This window comes from Genypterus blacodes, unplaced genomic scaffold (genome assembly GCF_046128005.1).
Source record: "Genypterus blacodes isolate CSIRO-AG114 ecotype Tasmania unplaced genomic scaffold, CSIRO-AGI_Gbla_v1 ptg000012l_1, whole genome shotgun sequence".
Taxonomy (NCBI): domain Eukaryota; kingdom Metazoa; phylum Chordata; class Actinopteri; order Ophidiiformes; family Ophidiidae; genus Genypterus; species Genypterus blacodes.
In genome coordinates, this window is record NW_027466826.1 from 1,758,669 (window position 1) to 1,776,871 (window position 18,203).

Consider the following 18,203-nt stretch of genomic DNA (forward strand, 5'->3'; position numbering starts at 1 on the left):
AAATAAAGCTGGAAACAGCAATCAATCACACGAAAGCTTCAGCGGGGGGAAACTGGAAGCTTTTCAGACACGTAGGAGCCGAAAGTTTCAGACGAGAAGCCATTACGTACTGCCCCGGCTCCTGCCTGTCTGAAATCCCCCCGATCTTTAACACAAAACCAAATCTAAACTCCAATTAAAGGTTTTTGACGTTTATTTGCAAACCTCTGTTCTCCACCGATACGTTAAGGCTGGAGGCAAAGTCTGTTTCAGCGTTTTGACAAATGTATCAATTACCATAAACTGCATTTGATCGCGTCGTTAAGAAGAACAGATATTGTAGTAACGTGCTCTGTGCGTGTGTGTGCTTGCTTGTGTGCGTGCGTGGCTACAAATCCGAGTCATCTGAGGAGAGAGCACGCAGGGGTAAATCTGTAGCCTGACACAATATCATCTCTATCACCGTGGCGTCAGGCATCTTTACTGTAGCTTGTCTCGCCCCCCCTCAGGACCTCTTTAGTCGCCGTAATCTAGAGGTTCTGGGCACAGTTTCGCTCCCCTCCTCTCCGCGTGTGGATCTGGAACTAATAGAGGAGCCTGAGGATGCAGGCTTGACAGATAGGCCCCTCAGACTTGCGGCCAGCCTGTTTTGGTTTGTCTGTGCCGTGTTATTGCTTGTGAGGGAGAGCCTCTGGGCCCGTTTCCCTGGAGTAAGCAGCTCTACTTCCACTGTGGTTTTCTTGCACTCTGAGACTGGGAAAGCCTTGGACTCTGCTCTGGCTTCAGCCGGAGGAAGGGGCGGCAGAGGAAGGAGGTCAGGCTCGGCTGTCGGCGGGGAACGTTTGACAGTGTGCGCTCGCGTTGTGCCTGGAGCTCGGCCAAGGCACGTCCTCTTGGCCTTCTGTGGGTGAGGGTCTTCCCCTGCGCCGCTCAGCTCGCACCTCTCGCTGGTCTCATGGCTGATTTGACGCTGGCACAAAACCCCTGAGGTCTCATTTGAGCGGACGCTATCTGGAAGTCTATTTTCAGTCTGCCGCGCATGAGTCACACTCTGCTTTCCAACGCTCTCGGTTTGATTCGGGGGCTTGATTGAGCCGGTGGGGCCCGGCGGTGGCGACCTCACGTGGTGCTGATGCGCCTCTGGGGCGGCCCTCTCTCCAGGGCCGGACGCGGTCTCTCTTGGGCTTGATTCGGACTCTTGTGGCCTAAGTTCCTGTCTCTGGTCTTTGGCACCGCCCCCCCGGTGGATTTGCCGCCCCCCCCCCGGACTGGAACAGCTCGGCTCTCTGCGGACGCCGGCCTGTTCGGCTCTGAAAAAGTCAAAAAGGATGAGAGGACAGGAACAGATACACAAGTGTCCTCCCTGGACTGGCGGGGTCGGAAAGTTTCTGCATTAGCTCAGGCTTACATCTTTTGAAGAGCGGCCTTCTTTGTTTTTGTGGAGCTGTGGAAGGGCTCTTGGGTTTCTCCCGCTCTGGAAAAATATTCCGATGTGCTTTGTTCGCTTAGCTCCGTCTAAAGAGGACAAACAGAACGAGTGTAAACAAAAAATATTATTCCTGGCGTCCTGTGGAAAGGTTTGGCTCCGCTGCTCTCTGCTGTCATCCCCTGGCGTTGTCAGACCTTAAAAAACATCCACAAGGCTTAACCTGTCTGGAAAATGATAAAATAATGAGTGTGATTAACGTTGTGTTTGGACAAACGTGTTACCTTCTCCTCCTGCCCTTCACTGGAGTGTTTTTCAGACGCGCATTATACTGATCAATGATACATGACATTAGAATGTTTCCTGTGATGCCTTCAGGGACAGTTACTAACACACCAGCTGGCACAAAGCTATTAGCATCTAACTTAACATTGTCCAAAAGGGAACCCACTTCAAAAGGCTTGTGAAAATAATCACCAGGTTGTCATGGTGTGATGTGTGATGTGTGTGTGTGTGCTTCGTGCTATCCCATACTCGCAGCCCCGGGGGTGGGGGGTGGGGGACGGGGGGGAGAATGACTGAGAGCACTAAAGTGAGAAATGAAGCTGACAAGTTAAAACAGCGATTTAAGAAGGCTCATTAATATGGAGATAGAGCAAGAAGAGGGGAAAAATACAAACCCAGGCACGGTAACGGAAAAAATGCGCCCAGACGAGACGAGAGAGGATCATGGATGAATTTTAGTCGGGAGTTAAATTAAGTGAGATTGAGGCTCGCACTCCTGGTTTCACTGATTTAAATGCAAATAGGTTGGTAAAACATAAATACAAACCCTCGACAACGTACATCTGAGTTTCATCTGCTGCGTTTCTCCTGAGTCGAGGTAAAACTGTGTGTTAAACGGGTTAAAAGTTCAATATACACACACACACGGCAGCTACGGCGCTCCGCGAGGAAGAACGAGTGAGTGAGCGATAGATTAAATCTCACCAACGTTTGCGCTCAACGGGCCTCTAATGAGGGACGACGGCGGGCGGCTCCTTTTCCTCGGCTGAGCCCGAACAGACGGCGAATTTATGAGAGAAATTGAGCGGAACTTAAAAGGTTGAAAAGTTAATTGATCCCCAAAATGAAATCCAACCAGGTGGGAGAATATGACAGATTGAGCCTTGTGGTTTGATCGTACAGCTGGAAGCTTCATGAGTAGAGATCATTGCATCAAATCGAGGCCCTGCGGCAACGACAGAGGCTCACAACTGATGGAGCCGACAGGGTGAACACGCAGGTCAACACTCCGTTATTCTCTGATTAAACAACAAACAGATGCAGTGAGTGGAGATGTGCTGCTTGGACAGTGGTGGAACGAACAGAAAACAGGAGTGGAGCTCTGGAGAGGCGTCGTTCTGCTGCCTGCTCTGAAAATGCACCATTCCAATTAAAACACGAGAGCCAATACACGAGGGGAGACGACTAATTGTCCCGGGCTGCCAGAGGTTTAAGGGCATTCGCTCTGAGTGTTTAGAGCTGCAACTGTGCCGAGCTCTGCAGTGGGGGCGGACGGCCTGCAGGGGCCAGGGAGGGAGGGAGGGAGGGAGGGAGGGAGGGATGGCAGGGGGGGGACGGCTCTGTGCACCAGGGACCAGATGAAACATAATTGCAGGACAAGATACTACAGAAGGAGTAAGAGAGAGAGAGAGAGAGAGAGAGAGAGAGAGAGAGAGAGAGAGAGAGAGAGAGGCTGAGACAGAGGGGCAACAGAGAGAGACGAGCCCACAGACTCGTATCGGCTGACCTCAACAGTCTCTCCAACATGCCCACAAACGCAAGAATCCTCACACAGGAAGTTCCTCACAGGCCGCCCTTTGTGTGAAGACGGAGTCATGTCAGCGTGTGGGCAGAGGATCTGTCTCTGCGCTTCATTACGCTCCAAACCGTGGCTTAGCTTGGGATTTAAGACGGTGACACAAACACAAGCTGAAGTGCACGCACGCGAGCCCGCACACACGCACGCGCACACGCACGCCAGCACGCCCACCTCAACAACAACAATACTGAGAAAGATGTGGGTGCCGTTCATTTGCATTGTAATGCCTTGATATGTATTCTCATCTGTTTGATATGAATAAATGCCGTTTGAACGCCGGACATGAAAGAAAAACCAACAAGGGGCCGATGGGAGGTTCTCTGGGAAACTTTAGTGCCTTTCTGTTCCTGCCGGCACGACATCAAAAGAGGCGAAAGGAAAGGAAAGGAGAGGAGAGGAGAGGAGAGGAGAGGAGAGGAGAAGGACGGGGAAGGGAAGGGAAGGGAAGGGAAGGAAAGGGAGCAACAGAGGGGAAGGAGGGCGAGGTAGGAGAGGGAGGGAGCGGTGAGGGGGCAAGCGGGACAAAGGTTAGTGATGAAGCGGTGTTGGCCCGGTAGGTGAACTGAGGTGAGATGACACACACACACACACACACACACGCACCAGCTCTTGTGACGCAACACATAAAGCCGTCTGAGCGTCACCCTTCCCTGCTCTGGATGTCAGATTGTTAGACAGAAGCATGGGCAGAAGAAAACAACAACCAACCCTGACAGCATTTACTGATTCTTACAAGTTGCCCCCCCTTTACCCTCTTTGCTTGGACACAACTTCAAAAAGCAGCGGCGGCAAAGAGCAGGCTCTCCTCCGCCATCAGCTCAGATAAGGCGGGGAACACTGACTGGAACATGATGTGGGCTATCTTCTAAAGCACCTGCACTTGAAAGTAAAGGCCCTTGATACGGCCCCCTGATAGACGGCCAGGGGTGTTTGAAAATACCCGACTCCTGCGCCCGGGATAAAGAACTTTTCCTCCTCTCGCTATCTTCCCGACAATTAAGCCGACGTGCGCGCGTTCGTCTACATACACGCTACAAAAACCTTTCGGCTTTTCCAGGGAAGGAGGAAAAGCCTCGATAAGGACACATTTTTCTGTTTATCCGGTGGATTTTGCAAAGATTTCCAACCCCCCGCTCCACCTTCATCATCATCTTCACCCCCCCCAAACAGATCTTCGTGCTTTCTCCGAGACGAGACGCATTGCGAGCCGTCGATTTTTCTAAGTCGAAACAGCTTTTTTTCGCGCAGGTCAGCGTGGAAAGTTACAATATCTGCAATCAACCATCAATTCATTGTTGCTTTGCGATCAGAGTGGAGCCAGATTGTTTGTTCTTGGATTACCTTACAGTGTTTGGATCTTACCTAACATACACAAAGCTGGTGAGAGGCCAGCGTGCCAAAAGCCACTTATTCGCCTTTGGTTCATAGACGCTTTGATGCTGCTCGGGGTCCCTTAACCTCGCCGAGTCACACAGACGGCTTCAGTCTTTCCAGTGGCTTTTGGCGATGACCAAAAATCCTCAAACTGGCACCGAGAAACAACAACAACACCATTTTAGCTGTCAGGAAGGGGGGGAGGGCTAGACCTCCTGCAGAGACAGTTTGCGAAGCGAAGTCCGCAAGCTCTCCGCCCACCCTTCTCCCACAGAGGAAACATGCCCTGTTTGTGTAAGCTCGCCACATCTTCCATGCAACAGAGTCAACAAGCATGCACGGGCACATACCCTGTCAAAAAATAGAGGACGGTTCTTATCCCTCGAGCGATGACAAAACGTTCTGGAGACGCCCGTCTGTGGAAGAACCGAGCCGCTGACCCCGTTTTGGGCTCATTTAGGGTCTTAAGGTGACAGCGGCTCGGGAGGATTCGGGGGATTCGGGGGGATCGGGGGGGATCCGATGGCGGCGCATTCTAATGGATCGGAGCCGTACATGTTTGACCTAGATGGAGAGGAGGCGAGCAGACACTGGACACTTGGGAAAGCACTGCCGCTGGCTGTAGCGAGCTGTGAAGAACGGAGGCATGCTGAGGTCATGAGTAAACACACAAGCTCTTCCAAGCGCTCTGGAGAGGGGGGGACTGGAAACACATCTGCTCTGCCTTTGATCAACCTTCTGCAGGCCCAGCACGCCGCTCACCTCGGCTGCCCACTCTGTGCCTGACTAGAAAACAACGGCCGCGATCCCAAACACTCGCGGCTCCGTTCCCATGCTACCCTCCTCGGCACGTTTACATGCGCACTCTACAATGGGATCTGTCTGTGCTGCGCTTGAACTTTCATGTACCTCTCTGTTACTGTTGATGAGAATCCTCCAAAAGAACAAAATGTGAAATGTTTCGCCTCCCACTTTTCGTGCATTCCAAGACAAGAGCTGTTGTTGACCCCGTTTGTTTTTGCTTTTAGACTTTAACGGACAGAACATATGAAGCTGAGACACAAAATCAAATAGATAAGGTGGAAGAAATGTAGTTGTCAGCGTCAGTTTGGATGTTGTGTCAGATTCCTTTTTTTTTTGTACCTCGCCGGGGCTTCAAACTTTACGTAAACATTGCAAATGTGCACAAAATGTCCACTCCCCGCCTTACAGAGTGGTAGGTTCAGTGCTGGCTGGAGAATATACGCCACTCCCTGAGGCACAGCTGAGGATGTGAATAATCGGACGCATTATACATAACGGCGTGCTTGGGTGCGGGGGTGTGATGTTGGCTTTACACAGGACGTAAAAGGCCAAAGCATGATGTCACCTTCGTTCCCTCACTAACATAACCCCATGACCTTATGAGAAGTGCTAATATGATGAGCCCACATTTCCACTGTGGTCAAGGATTCTTGCTCAACACATCACACACACACACACACACGCTGAATGAATGCGAAATGACAGAACCGAAAAACCTCCCTGACTGCTGGGAAACGTGGCATTTTGTTGTGTTTTTGTTTTCTTGTTTCGGGCCCAAAACCGGGGCTTATGCCATCAAGACTTGTGGAATAAAAAGACCCCCTCTTAAACATGTGACTACTAATGACATTCAATCCCAAGACCCCATTATTTTTAAACAGCAACATTATCCGCGCAGTCGTGACTCACAGCAGAAACTTCTTCTTCTTTTTTTTTTTTCTCATTTTGAATTTCCTGGCAGCATTTTAAAGTGCAAAACTCCCTTTTCTGACAAATCCGAACGGAGTGAAGGAGGTAAACAAATAATTGCTTTTGTCATGTGAAAAACTTCAGCCTGGCTGTCTGGTATCTTTCCCCTAACAAACCACGCTCGGGGTTGGGTTAGCGAGAGAGCCTCCACCGCAAGACTCCCACCCTCCAATTCCCTCTGCTTGTACTGTATGAAGCCCAGAGAACCACATCCTGGAGAGAGGAACGCAATCGACAGCAATGCCTCCTTGAACTGGAAAATTGGTTACACAATCTGAACTTTTCACTGACGACTGTGTTGCTCCACTAAAAATATTACAATCGTCGCTTTCATTGGGAGCCAAACTGCGGAGAGAGCGCGGAGACGTTTCAAAGGGGGAAACAATAGCAAGAACCCTGTAGAAAAACAGTGGGCCGCTGATCATGGGATGTGATGGGAGAGATGTCCGTCCTTGATGTCGGTGCCAAGGTGAGAAGGCTCCACCACAATTTCCCAGAACTCTCTTGGGAGTTCAAGTTCAAATGAGCGTTGACCAAAGGATAGTTTGTCTGTATAATGAATGGACAAAAAGAGCTACAGTAGTGGAGTCTTATGAATGGGTGAGAGTGCAACACGATATACGCGACAGTACAGTGAACGTACCCGCAGCTCCAGACCCCCCGTTTAAGTCGAGTCCTCCTCTCAGTGACATCTGAGAAACGCGTCAACTCGGCTCTCCCTTAGCAACGCGGGGCAGTGACGGAACGGTGGGATGTAGAGTGTTGTAATGACTTCAACGGGATTTATGGGAATACAAACAGGGCTTTATGTCGCTACAAAACAGAGACGTATCTAGGATTTCTCGCGGGACCTCGCTGCGATCATGAATATTAAGCGTTTCCACATTGCAATTTTTGAAATCAGACGTTGCAATTATGAAAAACTGTGGTTTGGGCCGCAAACGTTGGGTTCGGAGCAATGATTTCCAAAGCATTAGGGGTTTGTTTGGATTTGAGCAGAACTAAATGGGATAATAATCTCAGACAGAAGAGAATAACCATATAAAAACTCTTTAAGAGAAGAACAAATGAGGGAGAATACAGTCAAATACTACTCAATGATGGCAATGTCGACTGTATGTCGCTCATGTGTGGCTGTTAGAATGCTTTACAGTCATTTAGCATGAAGCTATAAAACACAGCCAGTTAATGTTGACCGCATAGATATGGTGGAAGTTTGAATAAATGCTGAAAGAGTGGATGTTTAATCTGGTTTCTCGTGTAATAGTTGATGGAGAATTTTCCGACATAAGATTATCCTCGGAAGACGTTTACTCAGTATATAGATTATACCTACATTGGTATTTGTAATCTGATGGGCTACAACAATACCGGGAAGGTAACCCTAACCCTAACCCTTTACCTAACCCTAACCAGGTATGAGCATCACTTTCCTCCGCCCTCCCCACCCCCCCGCCATCTTTTCTCCCTCACCACTGGCCATGGGGGTCTGTCTCTGTCTGTCTGACACAGATGACCTGCAAATATACAGTAAGAGGGCAATTTGGCAACGCATCCCTATAATAACCCAAAAGACCCAGGCAGGAACTTTGCCAGGCAACTGCAAGAGGAAATAGAGGAGTATAAACAGCACTCACCACGGCCGAGCTCGGGTTTCCATGGCGCGCTGAGGCATCCTCGGGACAGCGTACGCACACAACGTAGCGCTCGGGAAACACACGCAACTCTGAAGCAGGACAGAGAAGAGAAACGCAGCCCCACGTTAGTTAATAGTGCGGCCTCGCGTCTAATCAGCTGTCAGACAGAGGGAGTTGTGGGCGATTCAGACCAAGGGGAAAATGACAGTTTACAGATGATTGCTAGTCTTTATGAGGCGTGTGTGAACAGAGTGAAATATTGCAAAATTTTTACATTAAAAAGCGTTCTGGGACAAGAAATCTCAATGTTTCATCGGCTTTGCTAGAGACTAGTTTGGATCCAATAAACATGATAAAAGGCTGATCGATGCGTTTCATGCAGAGGTCCTGAATGAAAAATACTGCCGAGGGAGAAACTACTGATGTAACTTAATTGATGATAAATGAGAGAAAAACATCTTGCACACTTTGTAAAGGATTATCTTCCCATTTAAACGCCCTTTACACAGCAGTGGAGGATCTCCACGGCAAAGACGGGGAATTAAAGTGACCTGTTGCATCACTGAGTTGGTCGATCTTTGTCAATCCACAGTTTTTCTCTTGGAGCTCCGAGTCAAATTTCCCACTAAGCCCCCGCCATCGTCTCATGAACACAAATATGTGGATTTGAAGGAATGATGCGTTAGATATTTATGGTCCCCTGAGTTTTGGTGACCTGCCAACATTTCCTCTGCCTCCACCATCGGGGCCAAAGTTTCCGCTTGTAATCATCAAATATGGAACAAACTAAATACATTTGAATAGGTAGTTTGTACACACTTGACCACATTGACGCTCCCCTAAGAACATGTTCGGCTCCCTGGTAGTCCTTGTGGACTGCCTAATAAGCAGTGCATTTCAGCAAAATTTAAACTCATCATCTTGACAGCGTCATTAACTAATCAGATTCAAGAGTCCTAAGTGATTTTTTTTTATTGCCGTGTAAACTGAAGAAACTTTACGACGCAAAGGTCAATTATCATCAAAAGTCATTTCTTCCACCAGCCTCGTAACTGCCCGACTTTAACGCTAGGACAGTGAACCAAAGGACACGACCTTTGACCCCTGGAGACCCGAGTCTAATTTGGACATGGGACAAACCTGCTGAGAAAAGCTGTCATCTCAGCCGGCAGCAGGTCATTGCTTCCCGACTTGAACATTTTGGCCCCCGGGGGGAGCAGATATTAGGTTTACTGCAGGAAGAGGGCCATGCTGGTCCCATGAAAAGGTGGCCAAGGGTCACAGACGCTAGATGGGCCGTGGAGATAAGTTTCTCACTGCCCCTCCATAGACGACCGCCACCGTCTTACTCTCCCACTCTCAGCAGACTCTCAAGGGAACCACTTAATGGCCGCCTGTTCTCAGCAACAACCGGAGCAGGTAGGGACGGGACATAAAAACAAGTGAGGGGGAGAAAAATCAACATGCGAGCCCGGCGGGAGATGACTTGTTCTTTTCTGTGGGAAATTTGGCCTGCGTTTGAGCCGCAGTGATTCTTCAGATCCATGAAACTGGCAGCGTTGGCTTATTGAACGCAGGTAGCTTTACGTACCCCCATGGAAGTGTGTGACAACACATCTGAGGTTGAAGTGCCGCTTCAGAAAATTGGCCACCAGGCTAAAGTTCCTCCCTGTAAAAACAAAAGCAAAGACGGCTGTCATTAGGGCTGCTGTCACCATCGAGTTATTAACTGTCATCAACTAAATCAGCTGATGGCACAATTATTCAATTTAACTATCATGACACAAGATTGGTGCTCAATTTGCATGCAAAGTCCAAGAGAATAAGATAAGCTTACTGGTGAATGAAAACACATAATGCAAACACGCTTTAGTGCAGCGTTAAACTTTGTTGGTGTTCCAGAGTTCCAGTTCGAGCACACATGGATGCCTTTCTGACTGCTGTAGTCAAAAAGAAGATTTACAATGTTCGGTTCGTCTTATCATCTTTGCCTCGCTCTTGAATGACGCCCACAGAAACAGCGCACTTTGATGTGAAGGGATGTGATCAAACTTGCAAGAATGGAGCGGCTTTGTCTCCTCAAATGCACAAAATGATGCCCATTCTAGCAGGCTATCATCTATCTACATTGGCTCCTAATGCCAAAGACAGGACATTATGATTCCCCAGTGTAACATCAATAACCTGAGGCTCAATCTGAACTGTGCAATTCATAGAATGCATAGGCTCATTTACTTTTGGAGCGACAAACTGTTTGTTTAGCTGACCGCCTAGTCTTGTAGCTTTTGAGCAGCTATGACCTGGGCTTCAGCTCTGTTTGTCATTATTCAAGGAATGTAAGATGCGCTGGGCAGAAACAAAGGCCTGTTGCCTAATCGGGCAGGAATTTGTTGACTAAAAGCAGAGGCCTGGTTAACACGCCATCCAGTTGTTCTTTGTAAACAAGGCGATCGTTCTGGGAAGCTGAAAAAGATGCTCACAACTTTATCTGCACATTCTAGAAAGGCTCCTTATCTACCTTTGTGGTTCTCCACTTCCTGACACAGGGACTACAGACTATCTTCTTATTGTCACTCTTCATTCTCATATTACTGTTCTCATGTGAAAACATGTTTAACTCTTAACTGCTTGTTTTTGTGTTTTCACTTGACTGAAAGGATTACATTTTCTTCCACAACGAAAAATCTGACCTTTTGCTCTTAAAAGCCCTGATCAAGCTAAAAGGATCGCCGCCAGCCACAGTTCCGAAAAAGCTGACATTTCAGAGATGACAGGTTTTTACCCAAAGGCGACAATGCTGACGCTCATCACTACAAACGAACGCTCCGCTCACTAATACCTTGGACTAGCCTCCTCCAAAAGCTTAACCCACAAAGGGGCAAACGTGTTCCACGTGCTGCATCAGCACGAACATGCAGCACAGAGCAGACAGCAGGCTGACAGCACGGGCCCACACACATGTGAGCAGGGGCCTGTGTGAACACTTCCCCTTTCTTTCTTGGCTGATGTCATCTCAGCTCCGAGCTCAAGGCATCTAATTATCGTCTTCAAAAAGAAGCCATTTTGTGATTCCATGGATAATGACATACAATTATAGAGACAGCTTGCCACAGGTAAATGGTTGTCCACTGCCCGGTGATTAATGGCACCACCTCTGCTTTCTTCTCCTAGGTGTTTGTGGCTGGGTTAGGTAACAGGGTCACACACCAAACCAATAAGATTTGGTTACGCAATACTAACATAGATGCAAGTAAATACATGAGTGAATGAAACTATTTGATTTGGTTAGAACACAAAGCTCCAATCAGAATGAGCCTGATGTGAGAATCTAAAGTATAAAAACAAACTAAATGGTACGTGGGAAAAATAATTTCATCATAAGAACACCAGTTGCCACTAAAAGACAAAGCAAGTATGTTCTTTGTGCTTTAGTTCTTAAAAAATTAGGTAAGTTTGCCTCATCTGGGAATCTTATGACCCATCAAACTGTTTACTTTAATGACACTGCACATCTCAAAATCTGAAAAAGAACTCAAAAAGAGTTATAATACTGAAAAATAAATGAAGTTAACCGCAGCTCAAAACTGTGCTTGTGAAACAAACACGTCTCTATAGTTAAAACCCATATATATGTTTTGTTTATTGTTGTATTTTTCTCCTAGATACAAATCACATTTTAATGCAAGGTGTAAAGGAGGCGTTTCTTACATTCAAGCCATGTAATCCAGCACTGGCTCACGATCCTGCTTAAATCGCTGTAATGTCGTTGTTGTTGTTTAAACCTGCAGAACAGGATCGGAACCGGCCATTCTGCAGTAAAAGGCCGATGCAGGATAGAGGATAATAAACAGAAATTTATAGTGGCACCTTTTTTTACAACTTGTTTCCCAACCTCTGGGATCAGGTAGCGTAACTGTAAATATGGAGACAACATCTTGGCGCGCCGGGAGCCAAGAACATGTTTAATATAAAATTTACAGGTACGCCTGCTGGTCTGGTATTGCCCATTGCTAAATAACATGAAGAGTTCGGTGGATGTCAAATCCCTAAATAAGGGCTGTACAGAGAGTATGTATAAGCCGGCAGCATTCAATACATTACAGCATATGGCACCTTAAATGTGTGTTTTTAGTAACAATAATGGAATGTAAAAAAAAAAGAAAAAGAAAAGATCACCATATTCTGTTATTCTTTAAATAGCAAGCCATTGGTCATCCATTGCCCATTCAGCATGTCTACCCAGAGAGGAATGCAGATCTGTATCTCTGTTTTGTTTTCTCTGCCCATTCTGGGTACAGGAGGGGACCAGGAAGCGCGCGTCTTTCATTGCACATGCACGGCTCAGTGTGTTTTGAAAAGCTTTGATTTAGGCTGTTAAACCCTGTAGCCTCATGTCTAGCGCTGCAACTATTCTACTCGGCCTTCCCTGGTGGGTTGAGCTCGCCAATTCCCAGGACAAGTTTGACAGGGACGTCTGGACGCGGAGTTGGGAACCGAGTGAAATCGGCACGGCTCGAGACATCAGCTGTTGCTCCAACTTTATAATGTCCTGCGCGGCGCGGAGTTGCTTTTGGCCGTCTGCCCGGGCTCTCTCGTGCTAAGCTTACATTCATGTTTCTCTCTCACAAACAGTTTGCTGGTGCCTCCACTGGGAGCCGGTGGCCCCTTTTCTGTGGCAACTGTAGCCCAGAGTGGTGCAATACCCAAATCTGCAGTGCAAAAGACCTGACAGGATTGCATTTGTACATCCTTCAAGAGAAGATGGCCTTGCTTAATTGTTTTGAAACTCAATGCAGGACAATATTATGACAAGTCAAATCAAACAGTAAACAAGCCAGCACGCCATGTTTTCAGAAATGCGGTAGATAATATTGTAACCGCTTGTATGGAGAGACTTCTACCATCTTGTAATGTACCGCAGGACAACTGCAGAACAAGACGCAGGCTCCACAGGGTGGGTGCCAAGACTAGTATACTGTACTCTGGTGAGACAGTCCTATACACACACACACACACACACCCACACACACACGCACACATGCACACACACATGCACACAGTCATTCTCTCTCACACATACACATATCCCTGCAGCTTTCACCACTTCCTGGGAAAACAATGAGAGGAAAGAAAAGTCAACAAACCAAGAGGCATCCAGAGTGACTGGGACTGTAAAATGGAAGAGGCATTCAGGCCTGGGTCAAAGGTAATCCCCCATGGAACAGTCTTCATTAACTCCAGTCATATCCTGAGGAGATCATTAAAAAACGGCCATAGAAAACATGGCCAACTTTTTTCTTGCCATCCACATTCCAGGGGATGTGTGTTGTTGTGACTCAAGCAGGAACCTGTGCATAAATCTCTGCTCTGATACGGAGGCCTTTCCTGGGGCTCAGAGCAGATCTCTGTCAGGCATTAGCTGAAACCTCAGTGGGGACTCAGGGACCTGCGCGGGGGACTACTCAGCGTATGTCTGCACTGTATATAAAGACGACTGTATTTCCCACGCAAGCCCTTTTATGAACAGGAGTTGAATCAGCAGGACAGTCAAGAGATCAGTTCTTGAGAATTCTGCTCTTTTGACATCTCTGCTTTGATGTCGATTCCCTCCCTCTGTACTCGAGGGTGGGTGGGTGGGGGGGGCGGAGTGAGGGGTTTGAGCGAGAGAGAGGGAGCAAGAGAGAGGGGCGGGGGGCTGGGCTGGTGAGGGGTATTTGAGAGAGCATAAGGAAGTTACCCTTGAATAAGTAGGGGCTTTCCTGGAAGGACACCACTCTCTGTGTGTGTAACTGTAACTACGGCTGTAGCGGAGTATTGTGACTTGATCATCCTGCTCAGCATCCACCTGAAACAATATTTGCACATGAGTGTTCAATTTAACATTTGGGTGACCCCTTCGCCGTGGTTACAAAATACGCCACAGCATGGTAGTGCAGGCCAACCCATAATGCAGCATGTGACTAGAGTGGTGGGGAGCACTTTGGAGGACAGAGGAATTGTCAGGGGAATCAGGGGGAGAATCAAATTCTCAGAAACATAATCTGATAAAAGAAATGTAGTCGCAATACAAAATGCCATATTCAATCATCATTATATCATAATTAGAGCAGGCAGCCACACATCTCTCATAGTGCTGCAGGCGTATGCCACTGTTTATATAAAAGAACATTTGAAAACGGAAGGGATACAAACTGCTTATTTTCTTTCAAACTCTTTTGGATTAATGTTGTGTGGAGCAGTTTGTGGACTTGAGTTATGCACTGTGCTGGCTCTTTGAAATGCTGATAAAGGTCTCATTGGAAGCAGGCTGCTGCTTTCTGCTGGCTGAGCCGCCTGTAAATCAGCTAACCCCGTGTTTATAAATCCAGATAGATGAGCCATGAGGACAGGGAGATTCTATCTAGGTCTCACCACCAGAGTCCAATGACAACAGACTAATGGCCTGTTGGACTGAATGCGTACTAAATTTTGTTGTTTATATTTAATGTTTATGCATTGTATTGTAATGACCTAATACAAGCATTGACGTCTACAATTAATCTGTCCTGCTATGCTGCTTTCAGAGGGCCGTCCAGTACAAGGGTTCTCTCACAACACACGTTTTGGCACACTGTGCTGCAGCGACACCTGTTCAACAGGAAAAAAAACCAGACCCATCCGACACAAGCCCGGGATATTATTCACTTCACACAAGAGAGAAACAAGGAAATCCTCCTAAAGGTTTTAGCAATACACAAAACATGACATTTTGCTTAGGCTGAACTGTTTGAGTTTAAGAGTGTTTGCCGTCTCCCAGACCAGATTGTGGTAAGGGGGAACAGTCACATGAATGTGATCCGTGCTCAGGCTACCATTCCACTGCCCTAATTATATGGGAGAGAGTGTGGTGTGACAGCTATGGCGGAGGTTGCGGTTGTGTCCTAAGAGACTGCAGCTGACCCTGTGGAGAAGGGAAAGGAGAGAAAGTGCAAAAGTGAGAGGGCGTGATAACGGATAGGAGAAGAGCAGAGATGAGAAGATGCAGAAAGTAGGAGAGGAGAGGAGAGGAGAGGAGAGGAGAGGAGAGGAGAGGAGAGGAGAGGAGAGGAGAGGAGAGGAGAGGAGAGAGTTTACAAGTACACGTGAAAAGGCAAAGGACAAGAAAAGAGACCCAGAAAGAAAACGAATAATACTTTGTGTGGGTGTGTGCAATAATGGGGAGGGGGGTTAGCGGTGGAGTCAGACTGTCCTGTGTGTTGTTGCTGAGTAAGGCCGGGGGCTTACAGGAAGGATTTACAGGGCCACAGCAACACCACAAAGCACCAGGGGAGGAACAGGGTTGCCCAGCAGGGGCCGAGGGACGAGAGAGGAGAGGGGCAGGCTGGCTGGGGCGGCCACTCTGATCAGGATCCATTTCCAGCCTGGGCCCCGGAATTCCTTTGTTGCCTGTCACAGGTCTCCGTTTCCCCTCGCCTTAATCCCGGCCTGCCTCACGCCCAGTAACACAACGCAGGGCAGGTAACTCTGCCACAGGCATGCCTATCTATTTACAGCCCAGCCCCTCACTGGCCTGGATATGCACTGCACAACAACCACATAAATAGTTATAGCTATGGTAGCACTGAGCAGTAACGAGGTAAGTTAATATGGGTTCCTACCCTAAAATTTCTTTTCAGTCTTCTGCTTTGAACTGTCACCGAGTCCTCACCCACCCCCCGAAAAAAACATTAGCATCCAGAGGACAGGCCACCGATGTGTGAGTGTGCTGTGATATGTTCATGCATTTTATTCACAAAACTTCTCATTCACCTTCACTTAGCTTAGACGCATTTGTATAGCAGTTTTAGCTGGAGGCTGTCGGCCTTCAAAGGGGCCGAGAAGTCAAACAAAGCTCAAACCGTGAACGGGGAGAACAAAAATTAAAATTCTCCCCTTCAGTTCCAACACATCCTCCGCATTCTTCATTTGGAGGAAGATGGTCATTCGTAAACACATTCTCCAACAGTAAAGCTATCCAGCAACACTTGTGCTTTTTCCGCAACGGCCGCGGCCAGGCTGCCTTAAGCCCCCTTCATAGAGCTGCCAAGAGGAGTCAGTGGTACACTGTGCAGCACTCGCAAAGCCCTCTCCCACGGCTATTAGTGACCATTCATCTGGGGAGCCTGGGAAAATGCCTCTCTAGCCCGCCGTGGCCATGGGGAAACAGGCTGGCAGGTGTTCCCTCCCCCTAAGCCCTGGCACCTGTGCAGGGAGAGGAAGAGGAACCTTGCTCTGCCATGGACAAAAACCGGCTCGAGGTACCACGAGAAACGTCGCCTGCTTGGGGTTGCGGTACCTCCTCTGACCGGGAGTGCAGTCTGGAACACGAGGTGCACGGAGGACGAGCAGCCCCGTGGAGGGAGATCGATGTGGCTGCATCAATACTACTGCTAGGTGTAGAACATCTGGTAATGTGCTTTGGCAGCTTGAAATGGCAAGTTCACTTCTTCTCATTTTACACTCAACACAGCCCCGGCGCACATACGACACACACAAAAATCAATACCCCCATGACTGGACGAAGACCAAATATCCACTCTCATGTTTGCGTCGCTTTGGATAAAAGCCTCTGCCAAATGAGAAAACCTAAATGTAAATAAAAAATCCTATACGTCGCAAAGTCAAACTGTGTAAGCAAACAAAGTCTAATCAAATACAAAATGGCAATGGCGTGATGGTAAAGCCCAGCAGACAGAGACGTGCTTTGATAGCGTAAGTGTTGCGTACATAGGCCTTCCTGCTCATCAGTGCAGAGAAAGTTCAGCCGCGTCTCCGTAAAGATAATTGTGACGCTCTTGCTGTCACACGGCATTAACCGCCAGCTTCCTTACTGGAGTATATGTCATATCAAATGACAAAAATCTATTTCTCAAAACACAGAAAACCTATTATCCACTCGTTTTCAATCTGTAATTACTCTGAGAAATGTGGGTGTGCTCGACATAGCCTACCAGGGAGAATGCAACAAGCCTCTCCCAAGCTCCCCTTCCCTTCCCTGGGCTTTCCAAAGTCTAGCATGTCCAGTCTGCCTGTCCGGAGCCAAAATGCTTGGTGGGAAAATTTCCCTCTGTTCTTCTCTCTAAAAACATAAATAAATCACATCACTATGAGCTAATCATGAAGTCTCAAGTAGCATTAAAAAAAAAAAGGGGGTGGGGGGAGGAGGAGGCATTTGGAAATTGGCCCTCTGCAACTAAGATTTGGAGAAACGACTTGGATTTATGTTGGCAGACGACAAGGGATAAGCTCCTCTTTGACATGTTCACTGGGTGCTATACATACTCTACACACATATGAGCACACCGACACACGCATACACATATATGTACAATAATCCAAAGAGATAACTCCCGATACAAACTCTTGCGTTGAAGGGTCAAGGAATGTTAAAAGCTGTCGATGGCTCATTTGAAGTGCCAACAGCTGAGGCTGTTAGGCTGTTCTTACTGCTGGCTGTTGGCGGAAGCCCCTGTGATTTCACACTGGCACCGGCTCAAACGGCGTCTCATACGCGACCCACATCCCCCTCCAGTACCGTCCCACACATAGCACCATACTCCATCCTCCTATTCTTGGCGCAGACATCAATACTACCCCTACCAAACACCTTTTTCTATATGCAAAATGTGCGTGTGCACATGTTCTGACACAAACAGGTTTCACTACGCCGTGAGCCAAAGGGCTGCTTTCACAAACACGCATACACACAAAAAGGTTTAACTCCCTGCAATGGACGGTTTGGCAGTCCTGTGACGATTAGCAGGTTAGCCGCTGACCTGCTTGCAGAACAGATGACCCAAAGGCTTAATACCCACCCTGAGGTTTGCTGGGCTTCCCTCCCTAAGCCTATAGTCTGTCCTCCCCTTTTTTATGGCTCCTGCCTGCGTGCTCACTTCTCACACTCACAGTCTCCACCTTTACTGCTCCACCGCCTCCCTCACATGGGACAATGAAAAGACCAAGAATGTCATTACACTCACTTAAGGCCTTTAATAGGGCTGGAGCACATGAACAGTGTACGCCTGTTGAGGCGCAATACCTTTTCATGTCCTGAAAAGGGGAAAATTCTCTGATATGGAGTCATGTTCCACGGGTTACATTCTTTTTGGCGATGCTGCAAGGAGCTTAATCA

At 47.8% G+C, this 18,203-nt stretch overlaps 1 protein-coding gene across 2 annotated transcripts in view; it reads right to left on the minus strand.

Moving 5' to 3' along the window:
• slx4ip (SLX4 interacting protein) overlaps positions 1 to 18,203 on the minus strand; it is a 27,777-nt gene continuing 9,574 nt past the window's right edge. For both annotated transcript variants that reach the window (XM_076166657.1, XM_076166667.1), the window contains exons 5-8: positions 9,645 to 9,722; positions 8,054 to 8,142; positions 1,388 to 1,494; positions 1 to 1,289 (exon numbers count right to left, since the gene is read on the minus strand). In XM_076166657.1, coding sequence (XP_076022772.1) covers positions 485 to 1,289; positions 1,388 to 1,494; positions 8,054 to 8,142; positions 9,645 to 9,722 — 1,079 coding nt within the window. In that variant the 3' untranslated portion in view covers positions 1 to 484. The remainder of the gene's footprint in view (positions 1,290 to 1,387; positions 1,495 to 8,053; positions 8,143 to 9,644; positions 9,723 to 18,203) is intronic.